Genomic DNA, 25,747 nt, shown 5'->3' with positions numbered 1-25,747 from the left:
ATTCCTCTGTTGATGGACATCTAGGTTGCTTCCATGTCCTGGCAATTGTAAATAGTGGTGCAGTGAACACTGGGGGTACATGTGCCCTTTTGAATGATGTCTTTTTCCAGCACTTTCCAGGAGACCCACAAGGGAGAGAGGCCAGGAGAAGGGTTTTGAATGCAAAGAGAAAGTGAGAGTGAGTTATTGCAGGAAAGATGGTGTGTTGGGGAGTGGGGAGGGGCTAGGGAGCTTGGGGGAGGGGATAAGGGAGCTCCTGTTAAAGGGTGGCTGTAGGGGTCTAGTGGGGGCAGCCTAGGCAAGAGAGTGTTCTGGAAAGCCAGGGGTGGGACAATGAGGTGGAAGGGGATTCCCTGAACTTGGCGATCCCAAGTCCACTGCTGACCAGATGTGGGAGTTCCCAAGGAGGGCCGCCTGCAGGCCCCGCAGTGGACAGGTCTGGGCAGCAGAGGGCGCTGTGAGGGGCAATTGCGAGTGTCCAGGAATTCAGAGGTCCTGCAGGGTCTAGTCCACTGGCTGCAGAGGCAGGAGTTCCTAGAAGGGAGCATGCTCGGGGTGGGGTTGACTGAGAAGGATTTGAGAGCACAGCCTCTCACCCTGGGAGAACCCAGGCCAAGGCACCTTGAAGGCACAGTACTGGGTTATGGAGTTTGCACAAATAGCAGGTGTGGTTTATAACAGTAGCACAGTGGCCTTTATTCATAATCATCTGGAAACAGAGGAGCAATTTATCTGCCAGACAGGCTCGTGTCCTATTGTAATTCCAGTGGATTCAAAAGTTGATGTGAATCTGTGAATTCGCTTGCATAATTATACTCTGATAGCTTTTCATTACATGTAATGCGATTTTAATGGAATTAATGTTCTGTATCAACAAATACATTGTTTTTATTGTTGTGCAAAGAGGATAATCTGTTCTAAAAGAAGAGAATCAACGTGATTTGTAAATGGTTCATTTTACTGTTCTTCAGTCCCTAAGTCGTGTCCGACTCTTTACAACCCTGTGGGCTGCAGCACACCAGGCTTCCCTGTCCTTCACCATCTCCTGGAGTTTGCTCAAACTCATGTCCATTGAGTTGGTGATGCCATCTAACCATCTCACCCCTGTCACCTCTTTCTCATCCTGCCCTCAATCTTTCCCAGCATCAGGGTTTGATGATTCATAAAATACTCTTTGCCAGACTAGGCGATGTAACTGCCCACTTGGTGTTTTCTTTCCCACTTGGGCTGAGAGAAACAAGGGATCAGGAGGGTCCAGCATGCATTGGAAGTTGCATTTATGTCTTAAATTCTCATCATTCTTCATCACAGAGGGTCAGCCCACATGGAACTGCCCATGGCCACCTGGATGGCTCCTCGTTGGGGAGACCAGGACTTCCTGCTCTACACACACACCTGTGAGTCTGCGTTGGACTCCCACACAGTGCTGGGGTCCTGATTTCCTGCCCCCTTCACTCAGCCATAAGACCGCAGAGACCTTGACATATCTTGTAATCAAAGGGCCCAACCGTGTAAGTGCTGGACTTTGGCCCTACCCACTTGTCCGACCGGGGGAAGAGGGCGAGGCAGGGGTTATCTCCCACTTACATGGGTGTACCCCAGCCCTCCACCACTGCCCCAAGAAGGCAGAAGCAGCCATGGTTAGCCTGAGTTTCAATAAAGTGTTTTCTGTGTTCTGTATAAAACATGGTTTTGAAATAACGTGGAGGGTACGTGGAGGAAGTTAGAATCCCTCGGGAGATAATCAGAGGTGTCTTGGGATTTGGTGCTGGCTTCTCTGTCTTTGCATGTTGGCATGTGTATTTATTTACTTAATAGAAGGGAAACTCATCCCCTCCTCCCAGCCATTGTGTAGCCTGCTTTTCCTTTTCTTCTTTTTCATTTATGTGCTGTGAACTTTAATGAGTGGCACTAAATGTTCTTCCATAACGAGACTTAACGGCAACACTTGGGAAGGACCTGAAGGACAAGCAGTGCCCTCTTGCCGAAAACTCAGATTGGTTCCCGTTTTCAGAATGAAAAATAATACTTCAGTTAGTACCTGGAATTCTTAGAAGAGGAATTACAGGCTCAAACTGCACGGATGAGTGAGTGAGTGAGTGAAAGTCCTCAATTGAGCCCGCCAGGCTCCTCTGTCCATGGGATTCTCCAGGCAAGTATACTGGAGTGGGTTGCCATTTCCTCCTCCAGGGGATCTTCCTGACCCAGGGGTTGAACCTGGGTCTCCCACATTGCTGGCAGATTCTTTACTATATGAGCCACCAGGGAAGCCCAACTGTATGCATAGCTTAAAATATTCCTGACATAATTCATGCATAGATTAAAATCATTGTCACCAGCAGTTACACACTTAAAAGCCAGCATCCTTCCTCTCCCCCAATCCAGTTTCTCATCATTAGGTTTCTTGTCTTTCCTTCCATAGAATTGTTTCTGTATGTATCAGCACCCACTACTTTCTGTTTACACAAATGGGATTTGTTCTCTACCCATCGGGCTGTGTCTTGTCGGTTATTTATCTCTGACAGCATCTCGCAACAGCACGCACGGAGCTACCTCAAATGTCATAATGTGTGTATTCACGTTATATGTAAATATCAAGCTTTATTGAACTAGCCCTTTATATTAACCCACTGGTTACAGGTTTCTGCAGTGAACAACATGGTATGTCTCTGGCAGCACATCCATGGGCTAAATTCCCATCACTGAGCATGAGTATGTGCACTTTCTGTTTGAAAGTTTTATGAAATTGCCCCGAGGGAGGCTACATCAAATTATACCAACATCCATAATGTTCAAGAGGAACTCTCCCCCACCCCCCACTCTGTCCTTGGCACCACTGGGTTCAATCAAACTTCACCAAAAATCATTGGCAGTCTGACTGATAAAAATGTTTATCTTTTGGCTTGCTCTGAAAAAATCGGGGTAGGCTTAAGCGTCCATTTATATGTTTATTGTTCATTAAAAATGTGAATTTCCTATTCAGAATCCTTTACCATCTTTTCCAGTTGAGTGGTTCCTTTTTCTTATTAATATAACTGATCTCTTTGTGAAGTGAGAAGCCCTTTGTTTACTGAGCATATTATAAAATATCATTCCCATGTGTAATTGGTCTCCAGTTATATATTCTTCTTAAACCACAGAAATGACAGAAATGGTCTGGACCTAACAGAAGCAGAAGCTATTAAGAAGAGGTGGCAAGAATACACAGAGGAACTATACAAAAAAGATCTTCACAACCCAGATAATCATGATGGTGTGATCATTCACCTAGAGCCAGGCATCCTGGAATTTGAAGTCAAGTGGGCCTTAGAAAGCATCACTATGAATAAGGCTAGTGGAGATGATGGAATTCCAGTTGAGCTATTTCAAATCCTGGAAGATGATGCTGTGAAAGTGCTGCAGTCAATATGCCAGCAAATTTGGAAAACTCAGCAGTGACCACAGAAATGGAAAAGGTCAGTTTTTATTCCAATCTCAAAGAAAGGCAATGCCAAAGAATGCTCAAACTACTGCACAATTGCACTCGTCTCACACACTAGCAAAGTAATGCTCAAAATTCTCCAAGCCAGATTTCAACAGTACATGAACCATGAACTTCCAGATGTTCAAGCTGGATTTAGAAAAGGCAAAGGAACCAGAGATCAAATTGCCAACATCTGCTGGATCATTGAACAAGCAAGAGAGTTGCAGAAAAACATCTATTTCTGCTTTATTGACTATGCCAAAGCCTTTGACTGTGGATCACAACCAACTGTGGAAAATTCTTAAAAAGATGGGAATACCAGACCAACTGACCTGCCTCCTGAGAAATCTGTATGCAGGTCAGGAAGCAACAGTTAGAACTGGACATGGAACAACAGACTGGTTCCAAATCAGGAAAGGAGTATGCCAAGGCTGTATATTGTCACCCTGCTTATTTAACTTCTATGCAGAGTATATCATGAGAAATTCTGGGCTGGATGAAGCACAAGCTAGAATCAAGATTTCTGGGAGAAATATCAATAACCTCAGATATGCAGATGACACCACCCTTTTGGCAGAAAGCAAGAAGAAATAAAGAGCCCCTTGATGAAAGTAAAAGAGGAGAGTGAAAATGATGGCTTAAAGTGCAACATTCAGGAAACTAAGATCATGGCATCCGGTCCCATCACTTCATGGCAAATAGAGGGGTAAGCAATGGAAACAATGAGAGACTTTATTTTGGGGGGCTCCAAAAGTCACTGCAGATGGTGACTACAGCCATGGAATTAAAAGATGCTTACTCCTTGGAAGAAAAGTTATGACCAATCTAAGCAGCATATTGAAAAGCAGAAGCATTACTTTGCCAACAAAGGTCCGTCTAATCAAAGCTATGGTTTCTCAAGTAGTCATGTATGGATGTGAGAATTGGACTATAAAGAAAGCTGAGTGCTGAAGAATTGATGCTTTTGAACTGTGGTGTTGGAGAAGACTCTTGAGAGTCCCTTGGACTGCAAGGAGATCCAACCAGTCTATCCTAAAGGAAATCAGTCCTGGATGTTCATTCAGTTCAGGAAGGACTGATGCTGAAGCTGAAACTCCAAATCTTTGGTTACCTGATGTGAAGAGCTGACTCATTTGAAAAGACCCTGATGCTGGGAAAGATTGAAGGCAGGAGGAGAAGGGGACGACAGAGGATGAGATGGTTGGATGACATCACCAACTCAATGAACATGAGTCTGAGTAAACTCTGGGAGTTGGTGATGGACAGGGAGGCCTGGCATGCTGCAGTCCATGGTGTCGCAAAGAGTTGGACATGACTGAGCAACTGAACTGAAATGAACTGAACTGAAACCACAGATATGTTCTTTGGCTCTTGCCATGATGATGCTACATAAAGAAGCACCCAGAAGTTCATGGTTGGCATTCACCTAGTTTCTTTTCTTTTTAAGGTGTTGCAGGTGGACCGGGGCCCCCACTTTGAGCTGGAGGCTCCTGGTTGGGTTTAGGTCTGTGCCATTTTCGATGCACGTGTTTAACAGCTGGGCAGCAGGCAAGTTATTCATTTGGAAAATAACCTGAAAAAACTATTCAGAATGGAATACTGAGCAGCATTGGTGTGGAAGAGGTGAAAGAAGAACTAAGGGATTGGAGGATGAGGTAGGAAAGATCAGGGTGTGGCTGTCAGAGTCCCTGACAGAGAGAATGTAGAGATGATATTTGAAGAGATGTTGGCTAAAAATCTCCAAACTAATGAAAAACATATATGTACAGATTCAGAAGCATGTGCATGCATGCTCAGTCACTTCAGTCATGTCTGATTCTTTGTGACCCCATGGACTGTAACCCACCAGGCTCCTCTGTCCTTGGAATTCTCCAGGCAAGAATACTGGAGTTGTTTGCCATCCCCTCCTCCAGGGGATCTTCCCAACCCAGGGATAGAACCCACGGCTCTTGTGTCTCCTGCATTGGCAGGCGAGTTCTTTGCCACCAGCGCCACCTGGGAGGCACCTTCAGAACATAGTACATCTCAAAGAGGATTATAAAACAAAAACCGCACACATGCAAAAACTTCAGGACCCCCAAGGGCAGGGAGACAGCTCTAAAAATCTTCAGTGAGAGCAGTAGCACCTCTCAAGGAACAGCAGTGTGACAGCAGCCAACTCCTTGATGGCAACAACAGAAGCCAAAAAATCGAGTAACGTCTTCAAACTCTTCAGAGAAGAAACTGTCCAGCTAGGGTTGTGTATCTGGCAAAACTATTTTCCAAGTATGAGGTCAAGTAAGAAATCTACAGATAAACAAAGAGGATTTGCCACTAAAAGATCTGCACTAAATAGACTTATAAATTTAGGGTTCCTAACTGTTGGCAGAGCAGTCTCTGGAAGCCTTCGGAGTCCTTCTCAGAATGAGGGTTCAAAATGCATGAAATAAAATACATAGGGTTACAAAGTATTATTTAAAAATACTTTTAAATTATTTTAAGAAGTGTCATAGTAATATATGTGTTCATTTGCTAACTCATCACATATGAAAATCTAGTACTAGGTCTAGTAACTACCCTAATTTCAGAGTAAATAGCACCGCTGCATCTTATGAGCGGAGGCGAGACACATGAATTTGGTACCCTGAGGTGGTTCAAGTGGTACAGAACCTGCCTGCCTATGCAGGAGATGCAAGAGACAAGGGTTTCATCCCTTGGTCAGGAAGATCCCCTGGAGAAGGGAACGGCTTATCCACGCCAGTGTTTTTGCCTGGGAAATCCCATGGGCAGAGGAGCCTGGTGAGCTACAGTCCATGGAGTCGCAGAGAGTCAGATAGGACTGTGCCTGCACGTGCATGCACACGCGCGCGTGCACACACACACACACACACACACAGAGGAGCTGATTTGCATCTAGGAGACACACATTGGGGCAGAACATGTGGTGTGTATCTCAGCTCTGATTTTCTTTTGACTCGTGAGTTATTTATAATATTTATATGATGCGACACTTTTTTACTTACACGGGGTAACTTTGTCATCGACTGACAGCTTTGCTTCTTTGGTGACTCACTGGTAAAGAACCCAACTGCCAGTGCAGGGTATGTAAGAGACACGGGTTCGATCCCTGGGTCAGGATCCCTCTGGAGGTGGAAATGGCAACCACTCCAGTATTCTTGCCTGGAGAATCCCATGGACAGAGGAGCCTGGCGGGCTACAGTCTGTAGGATCGCAAAGAGTCAGACACAACTTAGCAACTGAGCACCCATGCTTGGGCAGCTCAGAATACTATCTGTACCCTTATTGCAACAACAGGTCTTTCTCTAGACATATGAATGATGGCTTTTTAGTGGTAAATCTGTATCACTTGTAGCTGTTGGGCTGCCAGCCATATGTTTTGTGAAATAGTTTAATTGGCTCTCAGGTCTGCATTCTGGAAGGACTTGCTTCACTACCTGAAATGTCGCATTACCATTTGCCTCTGAACCCTATTGGAAGATCTGGAGGAAGTTCCTGATTTTAGGCAGCAAAGGAACTTTTTAGTCTTCCAGACAAGATATAAAGTCCTCATTTATTCCTGGCTTCGTGTCCCGGGGCAGCACCAGTCAAACGGGAGGCCTTTACTCTGAAGATGCCTTTCCTTCTCATGGTCTCATCTCCCTCCTCATTACTCTCAACAGCAGAAAGTTCTTTCTAATTTTATCTCTCGCCTCTCGTATGCTGGGTGAGGAAGTGGAGAATAGAGCCAGTTGGCGTCCGTCCTCACAGCACCTCGCAGGTGCTGGGAGAATTAACCCTTTTTTCTGAGCAGCTTCATGCCTCTCCTAGTCTCCTCAGCTTTGCTTTCTCAGCTACTCAACTGTCTGTTCCTCTTCTCTGACCCTCTTCAGTGTCGTTGAAAACTGCAGACTGCTAATAATTGCAGACTGCAATTTAAATGGGACAGGCGTTACAGGAGGTGTGGTGGTTTCAGGCCGGCTAGATGCAGGATACTGTTCCTCACAGGAGTGGGATGAAGTAAACCTGCGAAACTACTGAGATGGCAAAGCATCATCCTGCCTGTTACTGGGACTGAGCAAACAGTAGTTCAGGCTAAGACCAGCAGAGATATGTTTCCCTCCCCCTCTCCCTCCCCCCTCCCCCGTTGCCATGGGGATGGGAACAGGCATTCTCTGGGAGGGGGAGGCTAGCATCTGCTCTTGGAAAGTCTCCTCCCCACTCCAATGTCCCCCCTCCCCGCCCTTGTTAGAGGTGGTGCCGGTGTTTCTGTATCAGAGAGCAGAGACATCCACTCCTCCTGGGAGCAGACACAGAAGGAGAGGGGATGTTTAGGGAAAAAACAGCATCCTACCCTGGATGTGTTTGTTGTTATTGTTGTCCCATCACTCAGTCCTGTCTCGCTTTTGCAACCCCATGGACTGCAGCACTCCAGGCTTCGCTGTTCTTCACCATCTCCCAGCGTTTGCTAAAACCCATGTTCATTGGATGTGTTAATATATTAGTAAGCTCGGGCTGGAGTAACAAAATATAGAAATAATGCCTTTTGCAGCAATATGGATTGACCTGGAAATTGTCATACTGAGTGAAGTAAGTCAGACAAAGATCAATGTCATGATCTCACATATATGTAGAATTAAAAATAATGCAAATTAACTTATTTACACAGCAGAAACACAGCTACAGTTAGCAAAACCAAACTTTTTGTTACCAAGGAGGAAAAGTTGGGGCTGGGGGGTGTTGCTGGAGGGATAAAGTAAGAGTTTGGGATTAATATGTATACACTACTCTATATAAAACAGGTAATCGACAAGGACCTACTGGTAAAACACAGGAAACTCTACTCAATATTCTGTAATGATCTATATAGGAAAAATTTCTGAAAAAGAATGGATATGTGTGTGTGTGTTAGTCGCTTAGTTGTGTCTGAGTCTTTGCGACCTCATGGACTGCAGCTCACCAGGTTCCTCTGTCCTTGGGATTCTCCAGGCAAGAATACTGGAGTGTGTTGCCTTTCCCTTCTCTAGGGTATCTCCCTGACCCAGGGATTGAACCCACATCTTTTACATCTGCCTGTATTGGCAGGCAGGTTCTTTACTCTCTGAGCCACTAGGGAACCCCAGGTATGTGTATCTGTATAATTAAGTCACTTTGTTGTATACCTGAAACTAACATAATATTGTAAATCAACTATGTTTCATTGTTTCAGTCGCTTCAGTTGTGTCCAACTGTTTGTGACCCCATTGACTGTATCCCACCAGGCTCCTCAGTCCATGGGATTTCCCAGGCAATAATACTATTGTGGATTGCCATTTCCTCTCCAAAATCAGCTATGCTCCAACATAAAACAAAAAATAAATTAAAAATATCATAGACTGGGTCAACTAAACAGAAATGTATTTTCCCATAGTTGTGGAGTTGGGAAGTCAGTGATCAGGATACTGCTGTGGTCAGGTTCTGTGGAGGGCAGGCCGTCTTCCTGGCTTGTAGACAGTTCACTTCTCCGTGCCTCATGTGGCCTTTCCACAGTATGTACAGGTGGAGAGAGATCCTTTCCTTCTCTTCGTATAATCCTGCTGTGCCATCATGAAGCCCCAGTCTAACCCCAATCACCTCCTGAAGGTCCTACCCCCAGGTACCAGCACCTTGTGGATTAGGACTTGACAGTATGCGTTTGGGGAGACACAGACATTCAGTCAATAACAATTCATTTTCTTCTGCAGAGCAAATTACTGCAAACTTCACAGCTTAACATGACACCCATTTATCATCTCACAGATCTCTAGGGTCAGGAGTCTGGACATGGCTTAGCAGGATCACCTGGCCAGGGTCCCACAAGGCTGCAGTCAGGGTGTTACCAGGGCAACATTATGTCAGGATGCTCTCCGTGGGGAGGGTCAGGGGATAGCACACCTTACATACACTCAAGGGGACAGCATTACACAAAGTCAGCATCCGCCTGCCTCACTGTGTGTGGTTGTTTTATTCTTTGCCTTTGTATAGGGGCTTGGATCCATTCCTAATTATAGTTATTAATAACTAATTATAGTTATTAATAACATTCAGAAATGTAAATTATACTCAGTAAGCCAAATTGTCCATGTTTGCTGGAAGTAAAATTATTTGAGTATATTTGTGAGAATGATAACTTCACGACAGGGAATTCTGGTGGTCCAGTGTCTAAGACTCAGTGCTTCAGATGCAGGGGGCCCAAGTTTGATCCCTGATTAGGAAACTAAAACCCGCATGCCACAGCTAAGAGTTTGCATGCTGCAACAAAGACCCCGTTTGCTGCAGCCATGACCTGGCACAGCCAAATAAATGAATAAATGACTTCATGATGAAGATAGGAAAAGCTGAGAATTTTTACTGTGGCCTAAGATAAGTGCTATTAATTTCCTTTGTGTTTAGAAACCCTCGCTCTTTGGAAGGTGGTGACATCCTTGTTGTAAGTGGGCTGGTCACTGTAGAGATTTGATAGTTTTGGCAGCTTCACCTTAGAAGATGAAGGAGTTCTGTCTTCGCATATCAGAGAGGTCTTGAGAGGTATTGGGTGGTTGGAGAGTTCAGCGGGGACCCTAGGTTCACTTGAATTCCTGGGCCCTTCCTGGGTGAGGAGATATTGGGTTCTCTCTCAGAGGATGGGTGAGATTTCGTCTATTAGAATGGGAAGGAGAAGGCAGAGCTTAAGTGGACATATTCTAGGAGATGGTCGGAGAATGTTCAGCCTCCCTCCAGGCTCAGTCTGGGCACAGCCAGTGTCGTCGTGAAGGACAGACAGAGGGCACTCTGGAGGTCCCATCCTGGGGGGAATGGTGGGGTCAGAGCCAGGCCCCCAGAGCTTGGACGTCGTCAGAGGGAAGAGAAAGGGGTGGGGCTGAGGCAGAGGGCCAGCAACAAGAGGGGAGTGCTGAGTGTGGAGGGGAGATAGCCCACAGGGTTTCCCTTTGAGAAATGCTGTGACTTTGGTGCCCACAATGGACAGGACAGGAGAGGAGAGTCCCTTTGGGCAGTGATTATGGGGAATCGGGGACTGGACTATATGGGATTATCTGGTCCGCCAGGAAGGTGACGACCTGGTGGAGACATCCAGCAAGGCTCCAGTGAGTGGGCAGAGGTAGGTAAGTGGCGGGGTGCCCCCATCCAGGTAGGTGAATCCTGAGAGCCAGCGCAGGCAGAGGGGAGAGGTGTTGAGAGGAAGAGCAGACCCAGCCTCAGGACAGCGGGTCCTAAACGCACCATGGCTCAGATGAGGATGGTGGGGTTGGCAGAAACGTGGACCCTCCAGAAGAAGGTTGGAGGTGGAGACAAGAGGTCAGGGTCTGCACTCTCGGGCACGGAGTGACAGTGAGTCTCAGCAGCATGTCCTTAGGAGGAATGCCAGCTTACCATCGGAACATGACCTGGGGGAGTCGTGTGTCCATGGAGGAGGACGCATTGGGCACCAGAGCAGGTTCTGAGAGGTGGAATGTGGGGTGAGAAGGGAAGTGAGCGGCTTCAGATGTGCATGGAGAGGCGTGTTGGAGACCCGGCCTGGGAGAGCCTGGGGAACAGCAGCCAGCAGTTCTGTGATGAAGGGGGCTGGGGAATCATGGAGTGAGGAGGTTCGGAGGTGGGAACACAGCTGTCGGTAATGTTTGCAGCATCGGCTGTGTGTGGAAGTGGCGTGTGCGCTGCGGAGAGGAGGCAGATATGACAGGCTTGGGAGCAGCGCACGTGAAGCTCTTTAGTTCATCCTTATCTGTGTGTGGTTAAGGTTTAATGTTTTTCATGTGAGACCGCTGGTCTGGGTGTTGCTGGACGTCTGAGGCCAGCATGGCTCGTGGTGGATGGCTGGAGGCTACTGGACATGAGACTTGGTTCTGCTCTGTGCCGAGGTGCCAGGGATGAACTGGGCTCTGTCAACAATGGGACCTTGTGGGTCCATTCAGTTGCATGTTCTCCTCCAAGCCTGGGGCTCAGTCCTTTTGGAATTCTAGGGGGCAAGTGCAGCCTGGCCCCTCAAGCCTGGCCCAGGCCCTCCATGGAAAGTCAAGGAGGGATGGCCTATCTGTCCCGTTTGGTGACCTCCCTGAAGGCAGATTGCAGTGGGTGAGAAGAAGCTGTGTCTCCGTGACCTGGTGGCCTTTCCTGAACATAAGGAGACTGGGAATGTGGAGAGCAGGGAGCTGGGGGGGCAGCCCAGGAGAACGGTGAGCCAGGAGCCGAGGATGGTTCTCCTGAGAGGCAGCAGACATAGGGGAGCCTGGGTGGACGGGGGGCTGCGGGGGATGTGCTGGGGGCACATGCTTGGTGGGTTAAGGGGCCAGAGAATGGGCGGGGCCAGGGGCAGGCAGCTCAGAGCCAGGGGGAGAAGTGTGGGAGTCTCCTTGGTGAGCGGGAGTGAAGAGGAGGCCCCTGCAGGGGCAGGGGCCCAGGTGAGGGAGGGCAGAGTGGGCTTTCGGGCTTCCATGCAGGTGGCAGGTGACCAGAGAGTGGGGACATCACCACCGTCCCCAAAGCAGTGTGTCCGGTGCTCTGTGTAATGCTGAATCACACGGCACATGTCTCTCAGGACTTGGGGAGAAGGCTGGGGAGGCTCAATCAGAAAGCCTGTCTGCTCTTGACATCCCTGTGAGCCGGTCACCTCAAGCCCTGAGCGGTGGCCTCAGGCGTGACTGTAGGAGGGACGAACCCTCCACCGTGACCGCTCTGCCCGCGCTGTGCTCCAGACAAGTCCTGGCAGTTCCTCATGGCCTGCTCTCTCTTCCAGGTGCTGCTGTCAGGCCTCATCGGCGTCGTCTCCTGGAAGCGGCCCCTGTCCCTCGTGGTAAGTGGAACCTTGTCTCGTGTGGCCCTGGAGCCATGAGTGCTCTCAAGGCATCGGCCTCCCTCCAGCCAGCCTCCCGCCTCTGCAGGTGCTCACTCATGGGCTGTCCTCTTCTTGTTTGTCTGAGTTGTGCCCTCTTGGAGGACATGTCACCAACATGGGCATTTTAAAGAGTGTGGACACAGGTGTTGTCTCTAAATGGGTAAACATGCTCGCACACATAGGTGTGATCACATGGCCAGATGTAACTCATCCGAGTTCCAGAAATGTTACCTTTCTGCATGTCTTGGTGATTGTGAAACTCTGCATGGTGATATTTATTTGCATTGGTGTTTCTTTGAAAGAAAGAAGGAAGAAAGGTGCCCCTGGAGCCCTGTCTCAAGGGGGCTGGGCCTTGTGCTGGGGAGGGGGCGTGCTACACCGGAGGTGGGACAAGGATGATGGTTTTTCCCTCGGAAAAGTACCCAGAGCAAATTTGTGTCTATTGATCTGTGTGTGTGTGCTTCTCAGCATGTGCATTAATGTATTTATGTGTCCACATCAGGACTAAGCAAAGAGGTTTTCCGGCTTTTGATGGATCATGAAAAAGACGTCCTCCTCTTTTGTAGTAATCAATTATTTAAAATCTCTTCTTTAAGTGATTAGACTTGGAGATAATGACATGTACTAAATATTAATGGAAATAGAAAAAAAGCCCACAAATCTTGTCTTTGTAAACACCTCCTCCTCCTTGAGAGGAACCATTAATCACATCCTGAAAAGGCATTGGGAGGGAGGGGTGCTTTCCTTTTAGGGGCCTCCTCTCCTACAGAATATTGAGAAATTTCCTTTAGATTTGTATTTCGACATTTTCAGATATGTGCCCAAGTAGAGAGACTATATAAGGGACCCTGTGTACCCCAGTCCATCTCAACAGCATTGACCCTGACTGGTCCTGTTTTTTCCAGGCCTGTTGCTGGATTATTTTCAAGTCAGTCTCAGCTTGTATATCGAGATGCTAATGCTTTTGTGCAAAGGGAGGTGGCAGCAGACACTGGGTTAGAGAGCCGTGCTGTGGGTCCCCTTCAGGGACAAAGGGACAGCCTACCCAGCTCTTCTGACCAGTCCCCATTGTATGAAGAGTAAACCCTCCGCCTGACCTCTGAACAGAGGAAAGCTGACCTCCTTCAGGTGGGCGTGGGGGATGGGAGGAAGGCCCATCCCACCCCATCACCACCCTCACGCCCGCCCCAGCCCCACCTGGGGACAGAGCTTCTCATAGGACTGGGCATCTCACTGTGAAGGATGCATGTGCTGGGGGCTCCTGAGTGGTCAGGACTCCTTGTGCAGATGGCTGGGGTATGTCCTGGGGGCTAGTCAGCAGCAATAGGGTGGGTCTGGGGGCCTCATCCCAGGAGGGCGGCCCTAGTGGGAGCAGCCACAGCTGAAGCTTCCAGATGCTGGCTCCGCAGCCTTGTGGGTCTAGCTGCTCTCCAGGTAGCTGAGGAGGAAGGAAGACGCCCCTAGTTTGACTGCTTCAGCAACTCAAGGATATAAGGGATTGGATTAGTGTGGTACCAACTGCTGTCACAGACCCCAGACTTTCAGTGTCTTAATGCCATGCACATCTGCCTCCTGCTCCTGTCCAGAGGGGCCTCCCAAGCAGCAGGTTGTTCCTCCCACACAGTGATTCAGAGACCCTACTTGCTTCTGCCAGGGGCCCTACACTCTCCAGACCTATGGAGTCCCCTGCATTTCAGTGAACGGGAGAGGATGGCGGAGAATCATGTGCTTCTTAACTTCCTTGGCCCAAAAGGGACACTCATGCTTGCATGGCACACCATGGGGGTGTGGCAGGGGAGGGGAGGCTTGTCATAGAGCCCAGGGGGCATCTGGCTGGGGAGGAAGCTGGAAAAGATGGTCCCTCCCTGGACAGGTCCTTCCCAGAGGCACCTGAGTCATGGAGGGAGGGCGGAGTCTTGGTGGAGAGCGTACTGTCTCTGGTATAAGAACACTCATATATCTGTTGACCAGGGCGATGAAATCTCTCAATTTATTAGCAAAAAAACTCACTCTCTGAACCATGAGCACTGACGTGATCTTAGCCCTTCCCCCTGCCCAGCCTCACCCCGACACCTGGACCCTCTGGGCTTCCTGTGTGTTGGCCCCCAAATAACACTTCCTCCCAGACCCCTCTGGCCTCTGCCCGGCCACTCACTAGGGCTCACTCGTTGCTGCCCTCTGGAAGCCCTCCTGCCCCCCAGGATGTGGGGGTTCCCCTCCTCCAAGCGTCTGAATCCAAGCCCCGCATGGTGCTCCACAACATGTAGGGCCCATCCTTAAAATACTGCTAACAGGGACCACGTACCAGGCATTTCCTACGTGCTAAGCCCTGCATGGGAGGGATACCCAAGCTTGTCCACACAGTGTCCCTGTGAGTACGATATTGATTTTATCCCCATCTTCCAGAAAAAAGGAAGACTTAGAAAGGTAAGTGCCTTGCCTAGAGTCTCAGCTCAAAAATCCTGAAGTCTTGATTTAAATTATTCATTTTTTTAAGATTTACTTTTATCAAGGTGACATTGGTTTATAGCATCATATAAGTTTCATGTGAGCTTTATATTTGTACTTCCATGTACATTGCAGTGTGCCAGTCACCAACAACCTAGTTTCCATCCGTTACCACAAAGGTAATAATCTGCTTACCCTTTCTTCTGCCCTCCAGCCAGCCACTGGAGTAACTGATGTGCTGCGGCGGGTAGGGGGCTTCTGTCTGGGGAAAAGGCTGGGCGGGGGCAGCAGGCTGGCTGATGAGGTGGGAAGGAGTCCGCCCTTCCCAGCTGGTGCCTGTTATGTGGGGAGAGGAAGATGTTGTGACTTTCTGCCATCATTTCTTTTGTGACTTTCTGCCATTGCATCTTCTAGGAGCCTTTTCCAAATGCTGAAGCCTCACAGGCACTTCACCAGTAGTGTGTGTGTGTTCACATGGCTTTTTTCCACATTCGTTTTTTTCAATGTGATGAGTGTCTCCTATGATTGAGATAATTGTCTTCCTTACATCAAACCATAAAAGGTTTCTCATTGTGCTAGACGCCAATTACGATTCAGATTATATAGCTCTGATTAGCTCATTTTTTCAGAGATTCAGTGATATGTCTTGTGATTGCTTATATATCAATGCTGAAAACAGTTTCACATATAATCACGGGAATTATAGGAGGGCCCCCCCCATCTCACCCCCATCCACTGTCCCGCTTTACATGGTTTCAATTACCCACCCTCAACTGCAGTCAAAAATATTAGATTCTAGAAAGAAACAATTCAGAAGTTTCCAATTTCAAGCTGTTCTGACTATAGTGATGAAATCCCCAGCCTTGCCCTTGGGATGCGAATCGTCCGTTTGTCCAGCCAGTCTCGCCCATCCATCACTCTGCAGCTGTCTGGGTTATCATATGGACTGTCATGGTATATTGGTGCTGTGTTCCAGTGACCCTGGAACGGTGACCATTTTACTTAATGATGGTCCCAAAGCTCAAGAGTAGTGATGCCAATAGTTGGATACTCTTGAGAGAAGCCATAAATCGCTTCTTTTAAGTGAAAAGGTAAAAGTGCTAGACTTCTTAAGGAAAGAAAAAGCATCTGCCAAATTTGCCAAGATCCGCAGTAAGAACAGATCATATTCTATCTGTGAAATTGTGAAGAAGGAAAGAGAAATTCATGCTACTTTTGCTATCACACCTCAAACTGCAAAAGTTACGGCCACAGTGCATTATGAGTGCTTAGCTAAGAAGGAAAAAGCATTAAATTTGGACAGTAAGACATTCAAGAGAAACCACATTCACATAAATTTTATTATAGTACATTAATATAATTATTCCATTTTATTATTAGTTATTACTGTTAACCTCTTACCATGCTTGACTTTTAAAGTAAGCTTTATCATAAGTGTATAGTGATATATGGGCTGCCCTCGTGGCTCAGTGGTAAAGAATCCTCCTGCAGGGCAGGCAGGTTCGATCCCTAGATCAGGAAGATCCCCTGGAGGAGGGCATGGCAACCCACTCCAGTAGTCTTGCCTGGAGAATCCCATGGACAGAGGAGCCTAGAGGGCTACAGTCCATGGGATCACAAAGAGCTGGACATGACTGAAGTGAATTAGCACCCATGCAGGGATAGTGTTATATATAGGATTTGGTACTATCTGCCATATTAGGTGTCTACCTGAGGTCTTGAGATGTATTTCTTTCAGGTAAGAGGGGAATGCTATATACTTTATAAAAAAAGAGCTTGAGTGGGTAGTATTAACCTGACCACTAGTTCTTGTAATAACTAATACTATTGAGAAGCTAATAACCACGGGTTAAAAACATTTTTAGAATTTGTTTTTATAAGTAACAAATTACACTTTAGTACAGTTCTTAAAAGTAAATTAGACGTATTTTGAAAACTAATCTGTAGGAATATGAGTGCCATATCTAGACTGATGTGTTTAGTACTGTTTATGTTACAGTGGTTGAGGAATCTAGCTTTTTAGTCTACTCCGATAATGATTTAGCTTTATTGCTAAATTGTTTCAGCCCCAGTAGGAATGTGTATTACTAGTTAGTGTTCAGTCCAAGAGGTAGAGCCTCCAGGAGCTCTGTGAGCCTGATTCCTCGGACACCGCTGTGGCCCCACGGCTTGTCTCGAAACATGCAAATACCGAGGAATTGGAAGTGGATGATGAATGAGCTTCAGCCGGCATGAGGGTTTCTCTCTCTCTCTTCATTGCTATGGTGATCATTTCCAGTGAAGGAAAGCTTAAAATATGTTAACTTCTTTTTTAAAGTATCTTTCAATTTTTATACTAGGAACAGTATTTCCTGCTGTGTCCATCAGAAATTCAGTCCTGGGCTCACTGCAGATTTGTATGTTTGGCCATATTTTGTGAGAAAAAAATATATATGAATCACTTTAACCTTTAATATGAATTTATAGGAAGCCTGTAGGGCTTTCTTTCAAGCCCATTGAATTGAGCACAAATATAACTTTAATATGCTATTTAAAAATGTAGATGAGTTAAAGGTTAACGTGTTTAATATAAATGTGTTTGGAGTCATCATTTATTCAGAAAATTCGCTATAAATCCACTTTGGGGCTTTCTCACAGTCAAGATCATGACCTTTTGAATACAGTCAGGAGAATGTATTTTGCCCAATCACATTAAAGATGAAGCCTTCATTTGTTGGTGCTGAGGACAAGAGGAAGTAGGGTATACCTATATTTATGAGGCAGTATCTTACTCTGCTAATAAAGCAGTGGAAGAATCTAAAGCCCGCATCTTGTTTATGAAAATAGACTAGCACACTTGCCTTTAAATTTATTGATGGTATTAAATCTAATCAGGGGAAGATAAGTCTAACTAGAAAGCTGAGACTGAAATGAACTAATTAAATTATAGCATAATGGAACTACTCAAGGCCAAGTGAAATTAGAAATGGTCATTGCAAAAAATAATTTTTATTAAAACATGACATTTGTTTAAATCACTTCTTCAGTTCAGTTCACTCAATTGTGTCCAACTTTTTGCGACTCCATGAACTACAGCACACCAGGCTTCCCTGTCCATCACCAACTCCCAGAGCTTGCTCAAACTCATGTCCATCAAGTCAGTGAGGCCATCCAACCATCTCACCCACTGTTGTACCCTTCTCCTCCTGCCTTCAATCTTTCCCAGCATCAGGGTCTTTTCCAATGAGTCAGTTCTTTGCATCAGGTGGCCAAAGTATTGGAGTTTCAGCTTTAGCATCAGTTCTTCCAGTGAATATTCAGGACTGATTTCCTTTAGGATGACTGGTTTGATTTCCTTAGAGTCCAAGGAACTCTTAAGTTGAGATCATGAGACCAAGAGTCTTCTCCAACACCACAGTTCAAAAGCATTAATTCTTCAGTGGTCAGCTTTCTTATGGTCTAACTCTCACATCCATACATGACTACTGGAATAACCATATAGCTTTGACTAGATGGACCTTTGTCAGCAAAGTAATGTCTCTGCTTTTTAATATTCCAAGCCTAAGAAAGTAAAGTCTGTCAGTGTTTTCATGGTTTCCCCATTTATTTGCCATGAAGTGATGGGTCTGTGGTGTTGGAAAAGACTCTTGAGAGTCCGTTGGACTGCAAGGAGGTCCAACCAGTCAATCCTAAAGGAAATCAGTCCTGAATACTCAATACTGCTTTTGCAGGCCTGGCGTGCTGCGATTCATGGGGTCGCAAAGAGTCGGACACGACCGAGCCACTGAACTGAACTGAACTGAATAAAGCTTACTTTCTGAAAGAGACAGTGAGCTTGGATAGGAAGATTAGAAACAAGGTAGACAGAGATACCTAATAAGGTACTTGCATGCTTGGACGCATAATGAATTAAATGCATCATTTCAAACTGTACCTGGAAACAACTATAATAGACTTTTCCCTGTCTCTTACCTCCAAATCACTGTTGAGAATCTTCTCAGAAAGAGTGAACTCTTACTAGTCATGGGAATGTTACTTTCTCCCAATAGGGCAGAGATCAGATAGCAGCAGGTTTGTTGGAAGGGCTCTTGGGACATGGGCCATTTGGGGGAGCTCAGGACATTGTGGGGGGCAGGTTCCATCTGCAGGGGTTCCCATGCCTGCCTTGGGGGAAGTCCTAGACCCTTTCTGTGTATCTCTATATGTGGCTGGGGGCTTCCACAATGGCTCAGCAGATAAAGAATCTGCCTGCAATGCAGGAGATGCAGGTTTGATCCCTGGGTTGGGAAGATCCCCTGGAGGAGGAAATGGCAAACCACTCCAATATTCTTGCCTGGGAAATCCCTTGGACAGAAGAGCCTGGCGCACGAGGTCGCAAAGAGTCAGACACGACCTAGCAACTAAGAACACACACACACATACACACACACGCACACACAAAACGTATGGCTTGGGTGGTTTCCTTGTAAGCTACATGTAGTTTCAGTCACTTCAGATGTGTCCGACTCTTTGCGATCCCATGGACTGTAGCCCGCCAGGCTCCTCCGTCCATGGGATTCTCCAGGCAAGACTACTGTAATAGGTTGTCATTTCCTTCTCCATTGTAACCCATCTTCACCTGTAACTGGATCTTCACGTCCTAGATAATCACGATTGTGTGATCACTCACCTAGAGCTAGACATCCTGGAATGTGAAGTCAAGTGGGCCTTAGGAAGCATCACGACAAACAAAGCTAGTGGAGATAATGGAATATCGGTTGAGCTATTTCAAATCCTAAAAGATGATGCTGTGAAAGTGCTGCACTCAATATGCCAGCAAATTTGGAAAACTCAGCAGTGACCACAGGACTGGAAAAGGTCAGTTTTCATTCCAATCCCAAAGTAAGGCAATGCCAAAGAATGCTCAAACTACCACACAATTGCACTCATCTCACATGCTAGTAAAGTGATGCTCAAAATTCTCCAAGCCAGGCTTCAGCGATATGTGAACCATGAACTTCCAGATGTTCAAGCTAGTTTTAGGCAAGGCAGAGGAACCAGAGATCAAATTGCCAACATCCATTGGATCATGGAAAAAGCAAGAGAGTTCCAGAAAAACATCTATTTCTGCCTTATTGACTATGCCAAAGCCTTTGACTGTGTGGATCACAATAAACTGTGGAAAATTCTGAAAGAGATGGGAACACAAGACCACCTGACCTGCCTCTTGAGAAACCTATATGCAGGTCAGGAAGCAACAGTTAGAACTGGACATGGAACAACAGACTGGTTCCAAATAGGAAAAGGAGTACGTCAAGGCTGTATATTGTTACCCTGCTTATTTAACTTAAATACAGAGTACATCAAGAGAAACGCTGGGCTGGAGGAAGCACAAGCTGGAATCAAGATTGTTGGGAGAAATATCAATAACCTCAGATATGCAGATGACACCACCCTTATGGAAGAAAATAAAGAACTAAAGAGCTTCTTGATGAAAGTGAAAGAGGAGAGTGAAAAAGTTGACTTAAAGCTCAACATTCAGAAAACTAAGATCATGGCATCTGGTCCCATCACTTCATGGCAAATAGATGGGGAAACAGTGTCAAACTTTATTTTTTTGTGCTCCAAAATCACTGCAGGTGGTGATTGCAGCCATGAAATTAAAAGGCATTTACTCCTTGGAAGGAAAGTTATGACCAACCTAGACAGCATATTAAAAAGCAGCAACATTACTTTGTCAACAAAGGTCCATCTAGTCAAGGCTATGGTTTTTCCAGTAGTCATGTATGGATGTGAGAGTTAGACTATAAAGAAAGCTGAGCGCTAAAGAATTGATGCTTTTGAAGTGTTGTGTTGGAGAAGACCCTTGAGAGTCCCTTGGACTGCAAGGAACTCCAACCAGTCCATCCTAAAGGAGATCAGTCCTGGGTATTCATTGGAAGGACTGATGTTGAAGCTGAAACTCCAATGCTTTGTCCACCTGATGTGAAGAGCTGACTCATTTTAAAAGACTCTGATGCTGGGAAAGATTGAGGGCAGGAGGAGAAGGGGATGACAGAGAATGAGATGGTTGGATGGCATCATCGACTTGGTGGACATGGGTTTGAGTGAACTCCGGGAGTTGGTGATGGACAGTGAGGTCTGGTGTGCTGCGATTCATGGGGTCGCAAAGAGTCAGACAGGATTGAGCGACTGAAGTGAAGTGATGTGAAGTGTAACCCACATCCAGTGGTGAATATGTCTTGAGGGGAGTTGTAGGTAGCTGGAGCCTCAGACCACAGTCAATGTCCTGATTATGGTAAGACACTTAGTAGGCCAGCTTTTGGACCAGCACAGTTTGAAGATGTTTCCAGAAGAGTTTGTCCCACTGTGGAGTCTTGGTCATGTCTTTCATGGTGACCTTCAGGAGATGACCTTTATAAGTGTCACCTTGGGCTGATTCTGACTTGTAGCTGGTTCCTTATAGTGTCTGTCTGGGACACATAAGAAATGTGGTCAGCCCATAGGAGGTCACAGAAACATCCAGTGATGAGGCTCAGAGCCTGTGGTTGCAGTAAAATTCCTCATGCAAGCCATGGGGAGTGTGCAAGGAGTCAGACACAAAGAAGCACAAGGTGATGGTCTTGCCTTCAAAGAGTTTAGATTCTAGGACCTTCACTTGTGGTCCAGTGGGTAAGAATCCACCTTGCAGTACAGGGGACATGGGTTCGATCCCTGCTGTAGGAAAATCCCACATGCCACGGGGCACCTAAGCCCCACAACTGCTGAAGCCTGCTTACCTAGAGCCTGTACTCTGCAACAAGAGAAGCCACCGCAATGAGAAGCCCGGGCACTGCAGCTAGAGAAAAGCCGTGCACAGCAGTGAAGAGCCAGCACAGCCACAAACAACTAAATAAGTAAATTTTAAAAATTATTTTTAAAAAAGCATCTGTAGTTCACAGGAAATGGAAGATAGCCTGTGATATCTTGATAAGATGTCTTCTTGACAAGAACTGTCTGATGTCCATGTTAGAAATTCCTGCTGCCTCTCAAGCGCCTCCTCCCTAATGGACTTATTCTGCCCCGGGGGTCTTCATGGTCTCCTAATAGAAAAAAGTCGTTAAGGGGGAAAAAAAAATCTAATATGCTGAGGTAGCTGTAATATAAGAAAAGTAATAAATGAAGTGTCACTACATTCCAAACGCATATTCTTTCAGAAAGAAGGCAATTACTGTTATAAAGATACAGTGTTAGAAAAATTACGGCGGCTGAGAAGTATGTGGTATGTCTGTTGGAGGCACAGTTAATTTTAAAAGTATTACCAAGCATACAAATCATAAGAAGAAAATGCTGAACCACATTAATTGAACGTGAATTTAATATGCAATTCTGAGGAAATATCTCCACTTACCCAGCTTTCAAAAATTGTTATGCATAGGCTATTAGTTATCAGATTTTCTTTCAAATGTCCAGCCTCTTTTAATGAGGAATATTACTCATGGACTTTATCTCTGATACCTGAATAATTTTATGTGGTTACAGTAAGTGATGGTAATATTAGAACACCTATATTTTACCCTGATTTTTATGTGTGTTGAATCAAATTGCTGTAGGTTTCAATTTGTATTAAGATATAGAGATTCTGATTGGGAATGAGAAGAAGACTTAGAGGTTTCAAATTTAATTGTTTTGCTCTTCACTTTATGTGGTTCAACAATTGGTTAGAAAAATGGATTTCTATTGATTTCAAATAGCACCGTATAGGCAGTATTATCTAATGACTAACAGAAGTTTTAAAAAATCAGTTGCATTGACTACTTGGAGATTGACTTTAGGAAGAAATTGTCTACCTGTCTTATATGTGTGGCATCATCACCAAACACAGGTCTCAGTAGTGCTTTTTGTCCCCCGCTGTGCCGTAGCAAACTGAAAAATGCAGGGACACGACTGAAAAACACCCCGAGCTCTGCCTCCCCACACCCCTCACCCAGCCACTGTCAGGCTCACCTTGTCTTTGTGTACAAACAGCCTTTTGCTTCATGATCTGCATGAATACCCTCCACTACGGCTCTGTCTTGTCAGCTTCTTATTTCCATCACTTCTAACTCTATTTGGATTTTATACCCTTAAATGTACTAGTGTTCGTTATTTGTGGATCACAGCATCTGCTAATATAAACTGGTCTTGTCCCAGTTTAATGTTTTTTGAATTCTGCTTCATCTAAAATTGAAGCACCAAAGTTATTTTCCTTTTGATCAAATTTACCTGATATCTTTCCCTTCATTTTTACTTTAGTTTCTCTGTGACATTTTTTTTTAGGTATGACTCATACAAATCAGTCTGCCTAAATGAGGGTAACTATTTATTGTGAAATCTCTTATTTATTTGTGAATTATTTGTTATTCTTTTGATCTTCCTGTTTTTAAATGTTTGCTGGTACTCCTGACTTTTATGTTGTGTTTTTTCTAAAAATACTGCTTTCAGTGTGTTTTACTTTATGCAAATATTTAAAAGGTAGACACCTTTTTTTTTTATTCTACTGGCAGTTGCTTTTAAAATATTTTTCCATTTAAATGGTGGGATATTTATTAAGTATTAACATTGATTTATTAATAAATAAAATGTATTAAATGTAATTAACATGAAGTTACGACACATGCAATGGAATGTGAGGGGAGCTGTGAGACGTAACTGTAGTGAACATAAAGCAGCTGAGTTGCCCGGGCTGGGGCCTCCTGCATTTCATCTCCTGCTTCTCTTCAGAGTAGGGCTCCCCACATTCATCATTCTTCTGCCCTATATGTGCATATTCCTAAATAGTATATTATTGCTATTTGGTTTTGAACTTTGCATGTGCACTGAGTCACTTTCAGTTCAGTTCAGTTCAGTCACTCAGTCGTGTCCGACTCTTTGCGACCCCATGAATCGCAGCACACCAGGCCTCCCTGTCCATCACCATCTCCCGGAGTTCACTCAGACTCATGTCCATCGAGTCAGCGATGCCATCCAGCCATCTCATCCTCTGTCGTCCCCTTCTCCTCCTGCCCCCCATCCCTCCCAGCATCAGAGTCTTTTCCAGTGAGTTAACTCTTCACATGAGGTGGCCAAAGGACTGGAGTTTCAGCTTTAGCATCATTCCTTCCATTTAGTCGTGTCCAACTCTGTGATGTTATGGACTGCAGCCTGCCAGGCAGGCTCCTCTGTCCATGGGATTCTCCAGGCAAAAATACTAGAATGGTTACTATTTCCTCCTCTGGGGGATCTTTCCAACCCAGGGATCAAATGCAAATCTCTTACGTCTAACCTGCATTGGCAGTCAGGTTCTTTACCACTAGCACCACCTGGGAACTTTACATAGGTGGAATCACAATCTGTATTCATCTATGACTTGCTTTGCTTCAGTCATGCGGTTATAAGGTCATCTATGTTTGCATGTGCAGCTCTAGATGAATTATTTTGATAATTAATGATACAGTATTCTATCATGTTAATATATAACATGTCACAGTGTATTTGCCTGTTCTTCTTTAGTGGACAAGTAGGCATTGACGTAATTGTTTGCTATTATGACTGGAGCTGCTGTGAATGTTTTAATACCAATCTCCTCACATATGTGGGTAAGGGTTCTGCTGGTGTACGGGCCTGGACATGGAAGCACTGGTCAGAGGATGTATTTTCATTTTCATGGAATAACATCAAATGGTTTTACCGAAGTATTTGTACTATTATTGATGTTCAGCAGTGTTTCCCATTTGTTCTAGAACTTCCTAGGCCTGATTTTCTAAACAGTTTTGTTTATTCATTTTCGGCTGTACTGGGCCTATGTTGCTAGGCAGACTTTTTTCTAGCTGCACAGAGTGGGGGTTACTCTCTAGTGGTGGTGTGCAGGCTTCTCATTGTAGTGGCTTCTCTTGTTTCAGAGCACAGTCTCTAGGGTGCACAGGTTTCAGTAGTTGTGGTTAGCAGGCTCTGAGCACAGGCTCAGTAGTTGCTCTGGGCCATGTGGGATCTTCCCAGAGCAGGGATCAGACCTGAATCTCCTGCAGTGGCAGGCCCGTTCTTTACCACTGAGCCACCTGGGGAGCCTGTATTGAGTATGTGCTAAATTAAGTGTCATCTTCATGCACATTCTGAGTCACTCTGCATGGGGCAAAACCTGCCTGGGTTTAGTCTCATAGAATCAAAAGATAGAATTCCAATGCTTATGTATTTTTAGTAATAAAATCCAGAAAGCTTCCAAATGACAATGGCTGGATTGTATCATGTGATAAAAAACAAGTGAATAAAATGGTTGTCCCAGGGGAACAAGAAGAAGAAAATCTCAGAAATAATCAAAGGCAAATTAACAAGGAAAAAGGAAGAAAATTATCTGACAAATGAGATCCTCGCAGCTCTCAGGAACAGTCCCGGTTTGGCTGGCAGACAGAGACAGGCGGCAGGCACATCAGGGTGAGTGGCAGCCGGGATGTGGAGGAAGAGCGCCTGAGGACAGGCTCGTAAATGGTGAGCTGATGGGTGACTTAGTAAATCTGTCAGATGATGAATGAGCTGACAGTACACATCGGACGGGTGACAGAGGACAGACCACAAGAAAAAGGCAGCCAGCAAAGACCACAAGGAAGGAGGAATTCGGCATTCTGCAAGCCAGAGGACGTTTAAAGTGTGATATCGTAAAGCAGGGAAAAAAGCCATGTAAGTAATCACAGTAGCTGATCTGCTTTGGCAACTGTTAGAAACACAATACGGCTCCTGTGAAAGATACTAGAACTCTCTACTTGATGTGCTCATGGCTGTTAATAAGTGTGTGCATTATACACCTGCCACGTGCTAGCTGTTACCATCTCCATTCGCAGGGATTCCAGCTGTAAAATGGGGATTATGATAGTAATACCTTCCTTTCTTCCTTGTGGGACCATTTGAAGAATAAATTTCATCTGAAATACTTAGAACAGTACCTGGAACATAATAAGTAATGAAGAAACTACAGTTTATTGCTATTGTTCATGTTGTTGGTCTTGTAACTGTCACTTTAAACTTTTACCTGACACCTCCTCCATGCCCAGGTCAGCATG

General features: G+C 45.5%; 1 protein-coding gene across 1 annotated transcript in view; it reads left to right on the top strand.

Annotated features, from left to right (window-relative positions):
- Nucleotides 1-25,747, top strand: part of FAM189A1 (family with sequence similarity 189 member A1) — a 242,703-nt gene that overhangs the window by 111,965 nt on the left and 104,991 nt on the right. Inside the window, exon 2 of the mRNA XM_018066510.1 lies at nucleotides 12,192-12,248. Within this exon, the coding sequence (XP_017921999.1) occupies nucleotides 12,192-12,248 (57 nt within the window). The remainder of the gene's footprint in view (nucleotides 1-12,191; nucleotides 12,249-25,747) is intronic.

This window comes from Capra hircus, chromosome 21, assembly GCF_001704415.2.
Source record: "Capra hircus breed San Clemente chromosome 21, ASM170441v1, whole genome shotgun sequence".
Classification (NCBI taxonomy): Eukaryota; Metazoa; Chordata; class Mammalia; order Artiodactyla; family Bovidae; genus Capra; species Capra hircus.
Note: the sequence above shows the minus strand (reverse complement) of the source record. Positions and strands in the feature narration are given on the sequence as shown.